We start from the raw sequence: 17,167 nt of genomic DNA on the forward strand, positions 1-17,167 counted from the left end.
CTCCATACCCATCTCTCTCTGTCTTTCTCTCCCTTTCCCCCTCTCCATACCCATCTCTCTCTGTCTTTCTCTCTCTCTCTCACACTCTCCCAGTGAAGTGATTTCGTCTATTTTAGGAGTCTAATGTTCTCTGACAGCTTTCACACACCACTGAAGGAGAGAGATACAGGAGACAGAGGAAGAGAGAGAGAGAGAGAGAGAGAGAGAGAGGAGAGAGCTTGTGGGGGTGGACATTACCTAATTTTTTAAGTTGCTATTTTTTGTCCAGGTCATGTGCTAAACTTGGATGTGCGTACACACTCTCTTTTCACCAGTTTGGCACAGATACAGAATGCAGAGTTCAGCAAATGGAGTACCGTCCCGTGGGGCTCAGAGGACTACCTCACAATCTGAGACAACCTGGGTAGAAAACACTGGGCAGTGAGCCCTGGAAATATCAATGGCTAAGGGTTTTTGTTCACACACTGCAAATACAGTTCACTGCCTCTGCTCATAGCTCAAATAATAGCTATAGACTATGGGTTGCCACAGTATGGGCCTGGTGTTTGAGAGGGCCACTTATTGTGCTCCTCTGAGCTGCTGTTAGAGTGGCCTTGTTCTATATCTATGGTGGCCTTTGGTTGGCTGTTTGATCCTCTGACATTTAGATGGCATTACCAGGAGACCCCCTGTGTCAATGTTTGGGAGAGACAGTGAGGTTCAAAGAAAGAGCTGAAAAGACTGTTTTGATTGGTTCTCTTACCACTCTCTCTTTCTCTTCCCTTTTCTCCCTCTCTCTCTCTTATCTTTTTGCAATCTCTCCATCTCCCTGTTCTCTCTTTTTTAGACATGACCAGACACCCCTCTACTGACTCCACTCCTAGCGACAGTGGCTCCACCCCTAGTGACAGTGGCTCCAGCCCCTCCCCCAGTACCCCTCAAAAGCTGCTCCCAGCATGCACCTCTCCATTTGGACCACGACTGGTTCGGGCCACGCCCAGTTCCTCAGTAACCCCGCGGCCCCAGCCAGAGGGCTCTGACCGTCGCCATGGCACAGTGCCCCGGCTCACTGGGAAGTTTGGTCATGGACCCTGTGGTCGCCACGGACCTGTGAAGATGGAGAGAATCAAGGTGTGTTTCTGTTAATTATCTAGTTTACTATGTCACAACTGTCAATGTAAGTTAGTGGAAACTGGGGTGCTCTCAAGGAAACTGTTGATACCTAGCTTAAGTTAACAATATTGTTTTGTTTGAATCAGAACTGTGAAGGAGAGACATCAGACTTTGTTTTAAAGACGTGTACAAAATGTGTTTATTCCATCCCTTGTGTGTCTTGTCTGTGATTGGTTCAATGTTAATTGACTCGGGTGACTCCTATTTGCTGATGAAGCTTTGCTATAAAACAGGTGTGTTAGAGCTTGTTAGAGCATTTTTGCATTACGGTGAGCTGTGTTTTTTTTAACTCAGGACTGCCAGTTGTTTTAAAGGGGCAATCTGTGATTGGTACATCTATTTCTGGACATTTAAATGTGTGATATATAGCCTTTGATTCTTGAAGAATATCATTTATACATTCCTTATGAGCTTAGTTTAACTGTCTTACCCCATCAGAACCCAAAATATATGCTTGTTTTACTCCATTGTTTGTAAACAATGTTACTGTAAACAAACACTGTATAGGTTCAAAACATGGTTAAAACTATCATTTTTCATGGACGGTCAGTACTTGTATTCATAGCTGTAGCTACACATTTGAGTGGTTACATTTCTCAAGCCCCATCCCTCAGATTACCAAAAAAAAGTGGTGTGGTGATTTGTGTGAAATCCCAGATTGTCCCTTTACTTTCTCTTTGTGTGTGGCTGGCACATCGTGTAGCAAAGGTGATTTGAAATCACACTCTCATGATAAGGAAGCACTGCATGAGACCTAAAAACACAAGTATTGCCCTTGGACTTTAAGGATGTCCTCTTGGCCTAATGGTAGATGCTTGTGTCTTCCACATGGGAGATGTGTACTTTTGTGGGGGGTTTTTTCTTTTCTTTTTTTCAAAAGCCTTTATGTGCCTGAGGAAACGGGCAGTCTTGTCACATGAACTGTTCAGGTTCATAAATGAGCATATTCATCATTACATATCCTTATTATCCTTCCTGTTCATGTTCCTTCAAAGTTCTGGATTTGTTTTCCTTATGTTGTCCATGTTTTCTCTATGATCCCAAGGTCCTAACTGGCTCTGAGGTGGAGAGCGACTATAAGGAGCCAGAAACTATGGACACACGGGTGGTGATGGGCCAGGAGGCCCTGCTCAAAACCATGGAGACCCAGACAGGGAAGACCCTAGGAGGAAAGAGTGTCAAGGCAAGCCCCATGCTTGGAGGCCCAGCCTTAGAGGTCTCTAAGGCCTCCTCAGAACCCCAGGCTGAGGCTGGGGAAAAGGCTCAACTTGACACAGGACAGGAGGGTGAACAGGCCCTGAGCCCACAAAATGAACAGGAGCAAAAGAGAATCCCTGTACAGCTTCCGACCCCACTCCTCTCCCCTCTCATCGCCCCCTTAACCCCTGCCTCCCCTCCATCCCCAGAGTCAATCACAGTTGACGTTAGCTTGACAGACACCCAAGGGGGACTCTCTCAGGGTGAAGTGCCTTCCCTATCCTTCTCTGAGCTGGCCTATCCCGTTGCATTGTCTTTCTCTGAGCCATCCTATCTCGTCGACCCACTGAGAGTAGGTGTTCCTTCATCCCTGGACCCTGACCTGTACTACACTGCTCCCTCCACACCCATCAAGATGGCTGCCCGCTCCTCTCACCTCAAACACCGCTCCTACCCTGGCTCCCCTTCCTCCCCCCTCTCCCCCGCCTCCCCCTCAGACAGCGAGGACCTATGCTCCCCCCTCACGTCCCCCTCTGGCTCCTATGTCACGGCAGAGGGAGGCAGCTGGACCTCGTCCTACACCTCATCCACCTCCCCCTCCACCTCCCCCAACCTTCTCCTCGCTGATGAGGCCCAGGAAGCACCTGCATGCTTTGTGGGCTCGCTGTCTGAGATTGGAGACGAGGTGGGAGAAGAGAGGGGGCGAGGAGGAGCAGAGAGGGAGGAGAGGGCAGGAGGCTTCTGCCTATATACATCTGAAGGTTTGGGCTCACGGCTGAGGGTCTCAGAGACTGTGATCTTGGAGGAGGATGAGGTTTCGAAAGGGGATGTGGTCTCTCGGGGCAGCTGTCGCCCCCGTTGGGTAACAGAGGACACCTCCCCCCTGAGGAGCAGCAGTGGCAGGAGCAGTGACTCCCAGGATGATGAGGGGGAGTCAGAGGGCTCACTTTGCCCAGCGGAGGAGGCTGGGGCTGGGGGAGCGGAGTATTCTAGCCTCCTGCTGCAGCGAGGGCTGGAGCTAGAGCTGGAGGCCTGTGTATCTGATGAGCTTTACCCACGGATGGACCACCCAATGGGAGATGAGAGAGTGGACAACCCAGAGCTGACTTCTATTCTCTTCCCTTCAGACAGGGGCAACCTCACCCCGGCCTCCCCCAGCCTCACCCTTGACTCACCTTACCTCCCCCTGGACACCTCCTCTCCTGAGATGTTAGACGGGGATAACTACGGTCCGTACGGAGAGACGGGTCCGTTCCTGCTCTTCCCTGGGGCCTACAGTGATGATGGGCCAGAGGAGGAGCAGATGATCCCTGCCTCTCTGCTCTCCTTCCCTCTCCATACCAGCCTCATCTTCCAGGCTGACTCCATGGAAATCACCCTCTTCCCTACTGAGGAAGAGAACGAGGGAGGAGAGACAAACGACAGGAATGAGGGGAATGATGTTGATGCTTATGCAGCAGGGGAGGATGAGGGGGATGTGGAGGACGACGATGACGATGACGATGAAGATAAAGATGAGGAGGATGTAGTAGAGGAGGAAGCTAAGATACAGGTTGAGGTGAAGGAGGAGGAGGTAGAAGAGGAGGAGGAAAAGGAAGAGGAGGATGAAGATGTGGATGAGGAAGATGAGTGTGAGGGTAAAGCTGTGGAGAACCCTGCGGAAGAGGACACCTCTGCCTCCTTCCTTCATTCTCTGTCAGAGACATCCATCAACGAGGGGCTGGACGAGTCCTTCTGTTACCATGACGATACAGATGACTCACTGGACTCTGCCTCATACAACGGCGAGGAGGACGAGCGGCTGTACAGCACTGAGAGACATGCAGAATCCCCCAAACCCCAAGGTCCCACAGAACCCACAGAACCCACAGAACTCCAACCTGGACCAGAGTCTTGCAGCCTTGAGCGACAAGCAGAACCTTCCCAGAGCCGACCTGCACCACCAGACGACTCTCCAGAACTTAAAGAGGCCCGACCCGCTGAACCTGCACCCGCCCGACTGGAGTCGTCCAACAGCGGCAGTGAGAGTGAGATGGAGATCTCCTCAGGGTCCTCAGACCCTCCCAACCCAGCCCCTAAAGAGAGCCCTGCTGCTGTCACTCACCCTGTCCTTGACCCTGCTGCTGTTTCCTGTCCTACCCCTAACCCTACCCCTACCCTTGCTACTGCTGCAGAGAAGACAACATCCCAGAACAACCCAGTGATCCTGGCAACACAGTCCAAGCCAGCTATAGCACCCCCAGAGGAAGAACAAAAGCCCCAGCAGGTCAATATGGAGAGGGACAAACTGAGTGCAAAGACTGTAAAGGAGAAAGACACAGATCAGACAGACAGAGACTCATTCAAACTGCTTATTAAAAAACCGCCCTCTAAGAGAGACACACCCAGGCCTGCTGGGCGAGGTGGTTCTGCACAGATGACACCTGACATCCATAAGCCAAGAGTGTTTGTGGGGTCAGCGGCTGTGGGACGCTCTGAGCCTGTTCAGGTGTCACAGCTGGAGCTGGACCAGAGGAATGGCAACAGCACAGCTGAGTGTGTTGGTGCAGAGAGTATAAGCGCTGAGTGTGTTGGGGCAGAGAGTATAAGCGCTGAGTGTGTTGGGGCAGAGAGTATAAGCGCTGAGTGTGTTGGGGCAGAGAGTGTAAGCGCTGAGTGTGTTGGGGCAGAGAGTGTAAGCGCTGAGTGTGTTGGGGCAGAGAGTGTAAGCGCTGAGTGTGTTGGGGCAGAGAGTATAAGCGCTGAGTGTGTTGGGGCAGAGAGTATAAGCGCTGAGTGTGTTGGGGCAGAGAGTGTAAGCGCTGAGTGTGTTGGGGCAGAGAGTGTAAGCGCTGAGTGTGTTGGGGCAGAGAGTGTAAGCGCTGAGTGTGTTGGGGCAGAGAGTGTAAGCGCTGAGTGTGTTGGGGCAGACAGTGTAAGCGCTGAGTGTGTTGGGGCAGACAGTGTAAGCGCTGAGTGTGTTGGGGCAGAGAGTATAAGCGCTGAGTGTGTTGTCTCCTCTGTGGTTCTGGAAGGGACCACTGCCACCAATGACCTAAACAAGGGTGTTCCCCTCCTCTCATACCCCAAAGACCCTAGCCCTAACCCCAGCAACATCCCCGTCTCCTCGTGCCCTGAGGGTCTCGCTGACCTGCCTGACAACCTTGCCCTGTCCGCTGACCTCTGCCCTTGTGACCCTGCCCAGGAGAACCTGAGAGAGAACACCCTAAGTGCTGAGGAGGGGGGTCCGGGGCCCCTCTGTTCCCCACACACACCCCTTGCCGTCTCCCCAAAGAGGGAGAACTCAGAGACGGAGACCGGGGGGAGGAGGGGGGCTGGAGCTTGGGGAGCTGATAGGAGGGAGTTAGAGTTAGGGAGTGGGTTGGGGTCTGGATCAGGGATTGGAGCCTGGGGAGCAGGGGAGTCCCTCTCCCTTTCTATGGGGGAGAGGTGTGAGTTTGAGGCTGAGAACCTGCTGATGTGTGAAATTGAGGGACAGACCACTAGACAGACGCCTGTGGCTCCCAACATCAGCACAGGAGAGGATGATGATGTGCTGGGGGATGAAGAGGACAACAACAGCCTGTGTGGTCGGCGAGACAAGATGGCGGATGCAGAGCTGGAGGGAGAGGCACTGTCCGAGTCAAATCTGTCCCAGTGGAGGTCCATTGAGGAGATCTCAGAGGCGGGGGGAGGAGAGGACGGAAGCTCCAGATTCCCAGAGGATGATGTCAGTAACCTGCAGAATCCTGAAAACAACGCAGATAACGCACAGGAGGCAGATGCATGGAAAAACTCTGAAAACAATGACAATGACTCTACACTCAACTCTTTGGCAATGCCTGAATGTCTGAATGCTCTATCAGAGGAGGTGAGACCACAAAGCCAGGGTGTGTGTGTAAATGTGAGTGAGTCCATGTCAAACATACCACTCACAGAGGTGGGACCTCAGGCTGCTGCAGCCTCTGATATGCCCACGACATCAACAGCCCATTCAGACACAACACAGGCTTCCTCCTCCTCAGAAAGCTCTGGTCACATCTCAACTTCAGTTGTTGAAACACAAAAAGACAAGGCGGTCACAGACCAATGCTCTGGCTCACTAGCGGCATCCATTTCCAGACTCACTGACAACACAGAGCATAATCCATCCAGCCCAGAGAGTAACATAGCATTGACTTTGCTGGGAGGGGCTTTCGGCTCTTTCAGTCCCAAAAAAAGATCCAGTGATTCCCGGAAAGGCAGAGTTTCCCAAGAAACTCCCCCTTCAGTCAGCAAGGACACAGTAGAAAACATAAAGCTTCAGCCTAAAGCAGAGGAGGAAGAATCACAGACAAAGGGCCAAAGAGAGAGAAGTGTTAGTCATATGACTGACAGGCACATTGACCAACCAAAGACTAGTGTTGCCTTTATGGGGCAGGAGAGTGGTATTTGTGTTTCAGGGGAGAGAGCGGGTGATGAGAGGGAAGGGAAGGAAAGAGCAGAGGAGAGAGCTGAAGAGAAAATCTCTTCAACAGAGAGAAATCCCAAGCACCCAAAGCATCACACCCCAGAGGACAAGCTTTACACAGAGAATCCCCCCACTGCTCAGAAAGGGAGGAGAGGAAAGAGGAGTAGAGACCGAGACAGACCAACCCAGGCAAGCAGACAGGCTCCGTCAAGCCCTGGGTCTGCCGATGAACCAAAGAAGGAGCCTGCTGCCCTAACCAAGGTCACAGCAGATGGGTGCTCGGTAGGGGGGAAGGCAGGGGCCAAAGCCCAATCTAAAGCCTCAGCCAAGAGAGGCCGAAAAGCTGACACTGACACAGACATGCGACACAGGGCACCTGGGAAGGGCAAATTGGAGGCTGAGGCTGAGTCAGAGAAGAGGGGGAAAGACCAGTGCAAACCTGGTTCTCAGACCCCACCCTCTCTCAGCCCCACCACCCAGACCCCACCCTCTCTCAGCCCCACCACCCAGACCCCACCCTCTCTCAGCCCCACCACCCAGACCCCACCCACTCTCAGCCCCACCACCCAGACCCCACCCACTCTCAGCCCCACCACCCAGACCCCACCCACTCTCAGCCCCACCACCCAGACCCCACCCACTCTCAGCCCCACCACCCAGACCCCACCCTCTCTCAGCCCCACCACCCAGACCCCACCCTCTCTCAGCCCCACCACCCAGACCCCACCCACTCTCAGCCCCACCACCCAGACCCCACCCACTCTCAGCCCCACTCTCAGCCCCACTCTCAGCCCCACCACTCAAACCCCACCCTCTCTCAGCCCCACCACCCAGGCCCCACACACTCTCAGCCCCACCACCCCAACTGTCCCACTGAACCAGGAAGTGCTTGATAACCGGCCCTTGCCTGTCTGTCCGGCAGCAAGCGCTAAAGACATCAACGATAACAACGTAGCAAGTGGCCACACCTTCTCTACACTCCAGAATAGATCCTCCTCCTCTCCTCCTCCTCTTTCTTCCTCTCCTCCTCCTCTCTCGTCGTCTCCCCTCTCCTCCTCTCCTCCCCCCAGCACCTCCACAGAACAGCCAGAAGAGGACCTCCCCATCCCGATACAGGAGTCCCAGCCTCTCCTTGCCACTGCTCAGCCCCTCCTCACCACTGCCCAGCCTCTTACCCCTCTTTCCATCTCCCACATCAATATTAACCTCCCACCTACTTCCCTTGCCAATCAGCCACTGACCCCACTGCTCGACACCCAACCTCACTCAAACAGCAACCTCCAAGGGGCCTCCACAACCCTCTCTACTCTGCCCACCACCCTTCCTATGCCCACAACATCCACCAAAAGTATCCCTATACCCCCTTTTCCCTCCATAGTCCTCCCCAGCCTCACCCAACCCACCCAGGAGTCTCTGCCTGGTCAAGGGGCTCCAACCACAGTGCCTGTCCCAGACACCTACTCCCATTCTAAGCCCCAGTCCCAGACAAACCACCACAACCAGCCCCACTCCCACCCTGAGCCCCTGCCTTACAGGCATGCCAAGCCAGGGCAGACATGGAGTCCACAGGAGAGGCCCCGAGGTGAGTTCCACTCTAATTACAAACCTAAATTGCTTTAATTACAAACTTCTTTCATTGTATGTATTGTATTCATTGTCCATTGGGTTTGGGATTGTAGCAGGGACTGTGTGTGTGACTGTGTGTGTCACCCTGTTTTGCAGTTGAGGTGGACACAGATAGTGAAGATGACAGTGCTGTTCCTCGACGAGGTCTCAGGAGCCAGCCCAAAGGAATTGTGGGAAACAGAGGAAACCCTTCACATAAAGAGCCTGGCTCATCCAATCAGAGAGAGATCCAGCCTCACTCCTCCCACCTACCAACTGACAGAAAGCCAGGCTGTCCAATCAGCTACGGCCACAAGATTTCAGAGGACCTCGACTTGTCCTTCAAAAATGACTGTACGTGCTCTTTGAATAGAATAGAACTTTTAATAGAATAGTATCCCATATCCCCTCAGTCTGTCTTTCTCTCTCTTTTGTCTTTTTATCTATCTGCCTCTCATTCTCTTGTGTGATTAATTTGGAGGAAATAACCCCGAATGACCTTCCTCACACATTTGGCTGAGTTTGTAGTGTAGTGAATGTCTAATGTGCCTGGTCCTGCTGTTCTGATGAAAGACAGATTTTAGATTCCAGGAATGTCCCTCATCAATGTTTCATACAGAATGCAATGGCTGAATAACAGATGAGCACTGCTCAAAGAGGACAATCTGGTCCAGGAGTTTATTGTGTACAGTTTTTAACACTGCTTATTTCAGTCTTTAGTCTCCTGAAGCACAGCGCACATGAAGGGGATGCATGCCCAACCTCACTGTGTGTCTGTTTGTGTGTGTGTGTATGTGTGTCTGTGTACATCATGGCACTGCAACCATATGATCACTCACATTGAAATGGCTGCTCAGAATGTAATTGCATAGCATGTTGCATATAGCATAGCATATGTAGATTCAATTATATTTGTATTTGATGTGATGTGGGTTATCTATTTCCGGGGCTTATTTCAGTGATGAGATGTGCTGTTGTGATTTATGATGAGCTCTCTCATCAGCAGGGCACTAATGAGGTAGGCCGGCTAATGTCCTCCTCACATCGGCATCACAGTGATTAGTTACCATAGCGATGAGAATGTGGTGCAGTCCTCTGGGTAATGTGTGTGTGTATATGTGTTCCACAGTGGGCTCTTGTAACGAGTCAGAGAGTGAAGGGTCAGTCCTGGAGCTGGAGGAACCAGATGGGGTGCCGCGGAGACCCTCCGAGCCCCAGGTGAGTCTGCTGTCTATGGAGGAGAGGACTCTCTCAGAAAGCCCCTCATTTCTACCCCACTGAGGCTTCACTGGTTTTTCATTAACACCATGTACAGCTCAGGCAGTTGTGAAAGGGCAGGAACTGTCCAAGCTTTCTGTGTCTCAGACATCAGTGAACATCAGTAGATGTAATACTAATTTGTCATCAATAGGACTATTATCTATCAGGATATACTGTAGGTTAACTACAGTGTTCTAATTTCTAAGTTTTGATTGGTGCAACACTCCCTCCCCCTCTCTCTCCTCTCAGTCTGTCTCTCCTGTGGATGAGGGGATGAACAGACCCAAGCAGAGCCGCAGTGAGAAGAAAGCCCGCAAGGTGAGACATGACTAGCTGAACACAGAACTGTTTCATGCAGCAGGCTCACCTAATCGAACTCCAGCATTATTACATTTTAGATCTGAATGTTCTTTGAAAAGCTTGTAAGAGTGTGTGTGTGTGTGTGTGTGTGTGTGTGTGTGTGTGTGTGTGTGTGTGTGTGTGTGTGTGTGTGTGTGTGTGTGTGTGTGTGTGTGTGTGTGTGTGTGTAGGCCATGTCTAAGCTGGGTCTGAAGCCGGTTCATGGTGTAACCAGGATCACCATACGGAAGTCTAAGAGCATCCTCTTCGTCATCAGTAGACCAGATGTATTCAAGAGTCCCGCATCAGACATCTACATTGTGTTTGGAGAGGCCAAGGTAACCTCTCTCTCTATTTCATCCTTCTCTTTAACCTCTGTACTTTCCTTTTCTCTACTCCCACAAACATTATATCCAGAGAGGTCAAGGTGACCCCAAACCCTTTAAAATCTTCTCTGACCTCCCCCTCCCCTCTCTCTTTAACTTTATTTCTCTCCTTCCTCCCTCTCTCTGATCCCTCTCTCCTCTCGTCCTCCAGATAGAGGACCTGTCTCAGCAGGTCCACAAGGCAGCAGCGGAGAAGTTCAAGGTGCCTGTGGCCTCCTCCCCCCTGGCTCCCCCCGCCCCACCCAGCCTCACCATCAAGGAGGAGAGTGAGGAGGAAGAGGAGGTATGGATGCTGTGCACTCACTGTCTACATGACCATCTCTACACTCCTGTCTGTACACTACCCTTACAGTGTCAGCTAAAACAATCCCTCTCTCTCTTTCAGGTGGATGAGGGAGGTCTGGAGCAGAGGGATATAGAGCTGGTGATGGCTCAGGCCAATGTGTCGCGGGCCAAAGCCGTCCGTGCACTGAGACACAACAAGAATGACATTGTCAATGCTATCATGGTGAGGAGAGGGAGGGAGGGAGGGAGAAAGAAAGACAGACCAGAGGGGACAAGTGTCCTCACTGACTAACCTCTACAGAACTGTAGTTCAGTAATACATAATAATGTCCACTAGATGTCAGTGATGTACTTTCTTCAGCAAGTCTGAAAATGATTTAGTAGTATGAGAATGACGCATGCCTTCTACCACTGAATAATTCTCATGTCACTCTCTTTATTTCCTATTTCCCCCTCTTCCCTTCTCCTCCACAGGAGCTGACCATGTGAAATGAAAGAAGATTTCTGCCCCCCCTCTCCCCCAGTCCCCATGAACCTAAACGCCACTGACTCTTCTGTATCGCTGCTATGTTGCATTGTTAGTATCTGCTGAATAAACAGTCTGTTATAACCACACCAGAGTGAACAGTGACTCCTTATGAACCCCTTCTTTGTAACATTTACTTAAATCTGTATTTTCTGATTTTAACAACTCATCAACTTACATAAGAGAATATCCCCTCAATAGGAAAACAATTTGTTTTTGTCATTACATTGTAGCAGACGGATGCAAGTGAATGATTTTTTTCTGTCTCCCATTGAGAGACTATGCATAACAGCTCTCTGGCTGGATTGGGAGTTTGGATAGAGCTAGAGGTCTGTTTTTCAGAAGAATATATCAGTACAGCTAAAATTACATTCTAAGAAGAGACTTGTAGTATTTAGGGTTGATAATTTACAGGCAGGTCTAGTATGCTTCCATTCATGCCCTATAGGATTACCAGTTCTATATGAGTTTTCCAACTTCTAAAGGAAATGATGAAATCGACACTCCTCAAAGCTTCACCACATGAAACTATACACCATCTATTGTAAAAAGTCAATGAGACACATTCACTGTGGAATTCCAAAAACATTCATCCAGAGACCAGAGGTTTGCTATTCTTCCATTCAAAGTCAGTGGGGGGAAAAGGAGAACAATTGTGGGCGTGTCTATCAAGAACTGAATAAGCAACAACCGGGCCCTTACACTCGAACCGTCTCCTCTTAAGGCTGATTATGCTCCGTCAATAAGGGAAGCCCACATCAAACCGTTGGTAGCCTCAAGTTTAAGTGAGTGTTAAACCTTAAATCTCCCATTGAGAGACCATGCATAATCGCTCTCTGGCTGGATTGGGAGCTTGGATAGAGTTAGAGATCTGTTTTTTAAACGAGAGCTATTATGAGAGCTGTTATGCATGCTCTGTCAATAGGAGATGAAAAACACTGACTTAAATCTGGCTGCTAAACTCTGATGCTACCTCCTTCTACTTCAGGATGTGCTATTCAGTATGCATATGATAGTTTGTGTGAAATAACCAGTTCACAACCCTAATTTGGTTACTTAGAGTCCTTAAGTAGAATGTTAGGGTTATAGTCACGGATGCCCTATTTTTTTACATATTGATTTGCAGGTTTTATTTTAAAGGGAATTGTTTTACAATCACTCTTGTGTATTGTAAAAAGTAATGTGTTAAGACATTAAAAAAAGGTTGATGAAATACCTACCAAAGATCAAGCATGACAACTAAAATGACCTTTTTTTCGGAGTAGGCCTATAGGGCCTCGATGTAACTCTTCAACTTCAATTTTCTAGATTGTGTCGATAATTATTGGAAGACTGCAGTCAATCACCACAGGAGGTGGTAAAAACATCCTCCTAAAATTTGAGACCTCTGACAGCATCAGATCATGAAAAAGTGGTATACACCCATGAAAAATGGTTTGAACAACAGAGGGATGGTCTATCATGCAACTCATGATGATTTTTCTCAAAATGTTGCCGAGGAAAAAAAACAACATGATTTTTAGAGAAGAATAATCTGATATCAAAAATATGAGTGGATTCCCCTCTGATAATGGAAAAACATGACAATTCTCTTGTATTTTCATGTTGATATCACATAGGGCTTCTGTGTAAATTTAGATCAACATAATAGTGCATGATTAACTTTAGCATAGTTTTTTTTGGAAGCTTTGAAACAAAGACATAGAGTACTTATCATGTGTCACATCATCAAAAACGATACAATTGAGTAATTCCTCCATGAAAACAAAGCAGGTGACGTAGAGTCCCCACTTTATAGCTAAAGAGAGAGACAGAGAGAGAAAGACTGTCGCAGTTCAGGGAGTGGAGCCAAGTACAGTATGTGCAGAGATAAATGGAATATCTGTATGGATCAATGCCTGTACTGTCACTCTGAAAGGGCCTCTCTTCACACACACACACACACACACACACACACACACACACACACACACACACACACACACACACACACAGCTCTCTGTCATACACCATCTAACTCATTCTGAGTATCTCTCTGCTTCTCTAGAAAATGGTTCAGTCCTTGACCCTGTCAGATATCAATTTGTCTGAAGTAGCCTCCTCATCTCCTGAGAACAATATGTAGATGCTTTGAGAGAATATGATGTAGAGGAGACAAAAGGAAGAAAGACGAGGACACCACTCGAGACTACTAGATAGATAGATAGATAGAGAGAGAGAGAGAGAGAATTTTAAAGGAAGTCACTTTTATTATATAAAACATGTTAGAATACAAAACACAGTTGAAAATACAGTCATAAAAATGCGAAAAAGAGGTCATCAGGCCCAAAGTAAGAAAACAATGAGTGAAATGTGTTACAAGAAATGCCATTATGTTTAACACAGCATAATACATTTATTGTACTATATGTTTTTATTACCTCTATTCCTATTTTTCACACAAATGGAATTGAATGTAAACCATGCGTTTGGAAAAAAACAATGTTTTAGCCTGTATGAAATGTCTAGAAGCAACACCAGAGGTGAATTAAACGCAAATACCAAGCCTGGAATAAACCCAAGGCCATTGGCAGTTACACTCACTGAAGGCACGTCAGAGAGGTGTGTGTGTTTGCATGTGTCTACGGCATCTTGGGTCTGTCTACGTTGAGCATTAATTAGGGTAATCACACGGTTGGTTGTCTCCTCAAGAAAATGAAAAAAAAAAAATCCCTTTCAAACTATAAACTTGGGAGTCACAAGTCAGAGTGCAAAGTTCTTGAGTGGTGGGGGTGGGTGGGGGATGTCAATCTCCGGGATGTCAGGGGGGAGAGCTTAAAGAAGTCAAGTGTTCTTATGGCATGGACAGTCCTCGGAAGGATCAGTCCTCATTGGGTAGTCACATTGGATCAGAGAGGTGGCCCTTCTGTGGTGTCTGGGGTGGCCTATGACTTGAGGGTCAGTTCTTTTGGGTGGCTTGCAAGAGGGGCTGTCAGTCCTTTGGTGGCAGTACGTTGCTCTCGAAGTGTCCCTGGTTGGTGATGTTTCCTGCAGGGAAGTACCTTGCCACCACGAAAGAAGAACCATCTGACGCACTGGCCTTACCAACACCCAGCTTCTTACAACCCTTCCACACCATCGCGGTGAAATGACCTGGTGGATGGGAGGGTGTGTTGGAAAGATGGAAGGCATGAGAGAGAGAGAGAGAAAAACACACAGACTTAAGTGTTAGGAGATGATGGGCCAGGTCTTCAGTAACACTGTGGGCTCAAAGCACTGAACTCCTCTATTTACAGTTTCAGAGCACAGCTTCAGAGTTCTATCTCTATACCTCCTCTTGCTCTCTCTATCTTTCCTCTCCTCCTTCATCTGTCATCACTACACTTGAGTCAGAGGAGTTGATAAGATCCTGATGGTGTCTGAGTAACGATACAGGGTCAGTCATACTCAACATGGAGACTTTGGGAATGGAACAGGAATTACAGAAAAGACTGGGATTGGTGTACAGTATGAGACTGGGAAAAGTGAACACAGCTGCTTCAAGCCTGTGTGCTTAACCCCACGGCTGGGTGAACACAAGACTGCATTATACTGAGTCAGAGAGAGAGAGAGAGAGAGATGGAGAGAGGAGGGGAGGGTGTGTGTGTGTGACTCATGTTAAGGGCCTATTGGATTTTGGATGTTTTACATTCTGACTAAATAGTTAGTGTTGGTTGCCGTGGCAGCACGCTGGCTAAAGCCAGACTGTCTCCCATAACTCACCAGTGCCAGAGGAGAAGCCGGGACGGTTGAAGTTGTAGTTCTTCACCTCGTCATACCAGCGATCTGCCACGTCCTTCCCTGCACACACAGGGCAAAGGGCAGGGTTCAGCTGGGGGTCAGCGTCACATGGTATCACATGTTATTTGTATAGTTTTCCAACAAAGTTAAGTGTTAAACAGCAACCCAGGCCTAACCCCCCAGAGGAGGGGTAATAAGATATACAGCAACTCTCACTGTCCATATGGCTTCACACACTTTAGGATTCGCTTTTGTAGAGGTACAGTATTTCTTCTGCTTCTCAGAGCATAAAAACCCCAGTACTCTCACTCTCTCATTCAAAAGACGGATGGATTTCAGAATGTCTTAGAGGCCCTAGTCTAGTGATGCACTCAGTGTGACTCTGTGTTAGAGTGGGAGACTGTTTATAAATCACACTGCTCCGCACAAGACATATTTCTGCTGTGAGTCATAGTCTCATTTACACACATGGGGGGAGAGGAAAATGGATCCCAGCTTCTAGACAGGAGAGTATTCAGTGATAAGTTTCTATAACACAAAGTATATATAATTCTAGAATTACATCGAAAACGCTAATGAAATATCTTTATACACAATTGAAGTACCCATGACGACCTGTGTGTGTGTGTGTGTATGTGTGTGTGTGTGTGTGTGTGTGTGTGTGTGTGTGCTAGTGTAAGGTAAGGGTGTTTGTGTGTGTGTGTCTACCTGATTGGTCGTAGGAGGCCCAGGCCAGGTTCTCTCCACAGCTCCCTCTACTGGACTCCGCACTGTGCTTCAGGATACGCGTGCTGGCCAGACTCTCAGCATAGCTAAACACACACACACCCACACACACCCACCCACACACACACACCCACACACACCCACACACACCCACACACACCCACACCCACACAGATATGGGAGGTTAGGTGAGTATTTTACTTTGAGACAGAAGAAGATGGGTGGTTGTGGGTGGAAGGAGGTCGTGGAGAGTGTCAGTGTGTGTAACCCACCGGGCGGCATCTTGGCTCAGTTTGCTGCTCAGCTTCAAAGGGGGCGCTTGGTGCTTCCGACGGTAGTCATTATGACTCCTCAACACCTCCTCGTTAAACTGCTTCGAAGCTGAAGACAGAACGAGAGAGAGAGAGATTGAGAGAGAAAGAAAGAGGACATGAGACTATAGAAATAAAAGTTCAATAAAAAGTGTGTAAATGTAAATGCCATATCTTAATAACCTATTACACTCCATCTGAGGTACAACTCCATATAGCCTCGCTCTGAGCATACAGATGACCATGTAAATCTATAGGAAACCCCCACAGCCTGAGTAAGCATTTAGACAGTGAGTGCCGGCCAGGGTAATGGATGAGGGAGACATCACCCATCACCCTCATGCCTGCCTGGTGCCTATCACAGGCCTATTCACAAGTCCCCATTCTCTGTAGAGCAGTCACACAATGGGGCAATTCACACACACACACACACACACACACACACACACACACACACACACACACACACACACACACACACACACACACACACACACACACACACACACACACACACACACACACACACACTAAACAATCCCTGGTGGTGATAGTAGGAGGTTAACTCACACAGCACATGGGTGACAACATCAAATCAACATTTACAGCATTAGAACCCCTCCCCCCGTCTCTTGTTGGCACAGCCAGATTAAGATTCCCATGTGACGATACATACACACAGGGTAAAGATTAACTGATATACTATTACTTTCACAGTCTTAGAACAATAAAACATGGAATGTTCCTCTCTTACCTGACTTCCCCATGGTGCAGAGATACTCCCCTCTCTCTCTCCTGTTTCAGTCCTCCCTTTCTGTCTTCTCTCACTGATGGCCTGAAACAGCTGGCAATGCTGGATCACTGTTTTTGCTCTCTCTCTCTCTCTCTCTCTCTCTCTCTCTCTCTTTCTCTCTCTTTCTCTCCCTGCTGCCCTCTTCCCTCTTTCACGTTCCCTTATTCCAACACACTTTAATAGGCTCTCTCTCACCTATACTTGTAATGAAACACACTCTGTCCTTCCTGTCTTGTAAACACACGTCCTCCTGGAAACTTTCAGCCTTTCTCTTTTCCTCCCTCAAACTTACAAACCTCTCCTGAATGCACACACCCTATCTTCACCCTATCTATGTGTCACACACGTCACACACCCTCTCCCTCTCTCTGTTTCTCTAATACTGAAAGGGCAGTCCCT

General features: G+C 48.8%; 2 protein-coding genes across 2 annotated transcripts; one reads left to right on the plus strand and one right to left on the minus strand.

The window, feature by feature from the left end:
- Window positions 1–517: 517 nt before the first annotated feature.
- Window positions 518–11,251, plus strand: nacad (NAC alpha domain containing; the record flags this gene model as incomplete). Its single annotated transcript, XM_083679392.1, has 11 exons — window positions 518–581; window positions 827–1,110; window positions 2,198–7,736; window positions 8,157–8,360; window positions 8,501–8,737; window positions 9,513–9,601; window positions 9,893–9,961; window positions 10,174–10,320; window positions 10,520–10,651; window positions 10,754–10,876; window positions 11,128–11,251. The coding sequence occupies 11 exons, from the start codon at window positions 518–520 to the stop codon at window positions 11,140–11,142; spliced, it is 6,903 nt and encodes a 2,300-aa protein (XP_083535518.1). The 3' UTR covers window positions 11,143–11,251.
- A 2,181-nt stretch (window positions 11,252–13,432) lies between these two features.
- On the minus strand, window positions 13,433–17,127 carry glipr2l (GLI pathogenesis-related 2, like). Its single transcript, XM_083679600.1, has 5 exons — window positions 16,730–17,127; window positions 15,937–16,045; window positions 15,647–15,750; window positions 14,921–14,998; window positions 13,433–14,311 (listed from the first exon to the last, which is right to left on the minus strand). The coding sequence occupies exons 1-5, from the start codon at window positions 16,740–16,742 to the stop codon at window positions 14,151–14,153; spliced, it is 465 nt and encodes a 154-aa protein (XP_083535726.1). The 5' UTR covers window positions 16,743–17,127; the 3' UTR covers window positions 13,433–14,150.
- Window positions 17,128–17,167: the final 40 nt, after the last annotated feature.

The sequence above is a fragment of the Argentina silus genome, assembly GCF_951799395.1.
Source record: "Argentina silus genome assembly, chromosome: 10".
NCBI lineage: Eukaryota > Metazoa > Chordata > Actinopteri > Argentiniformes > Argentinidae > Argentina > Argentina silus.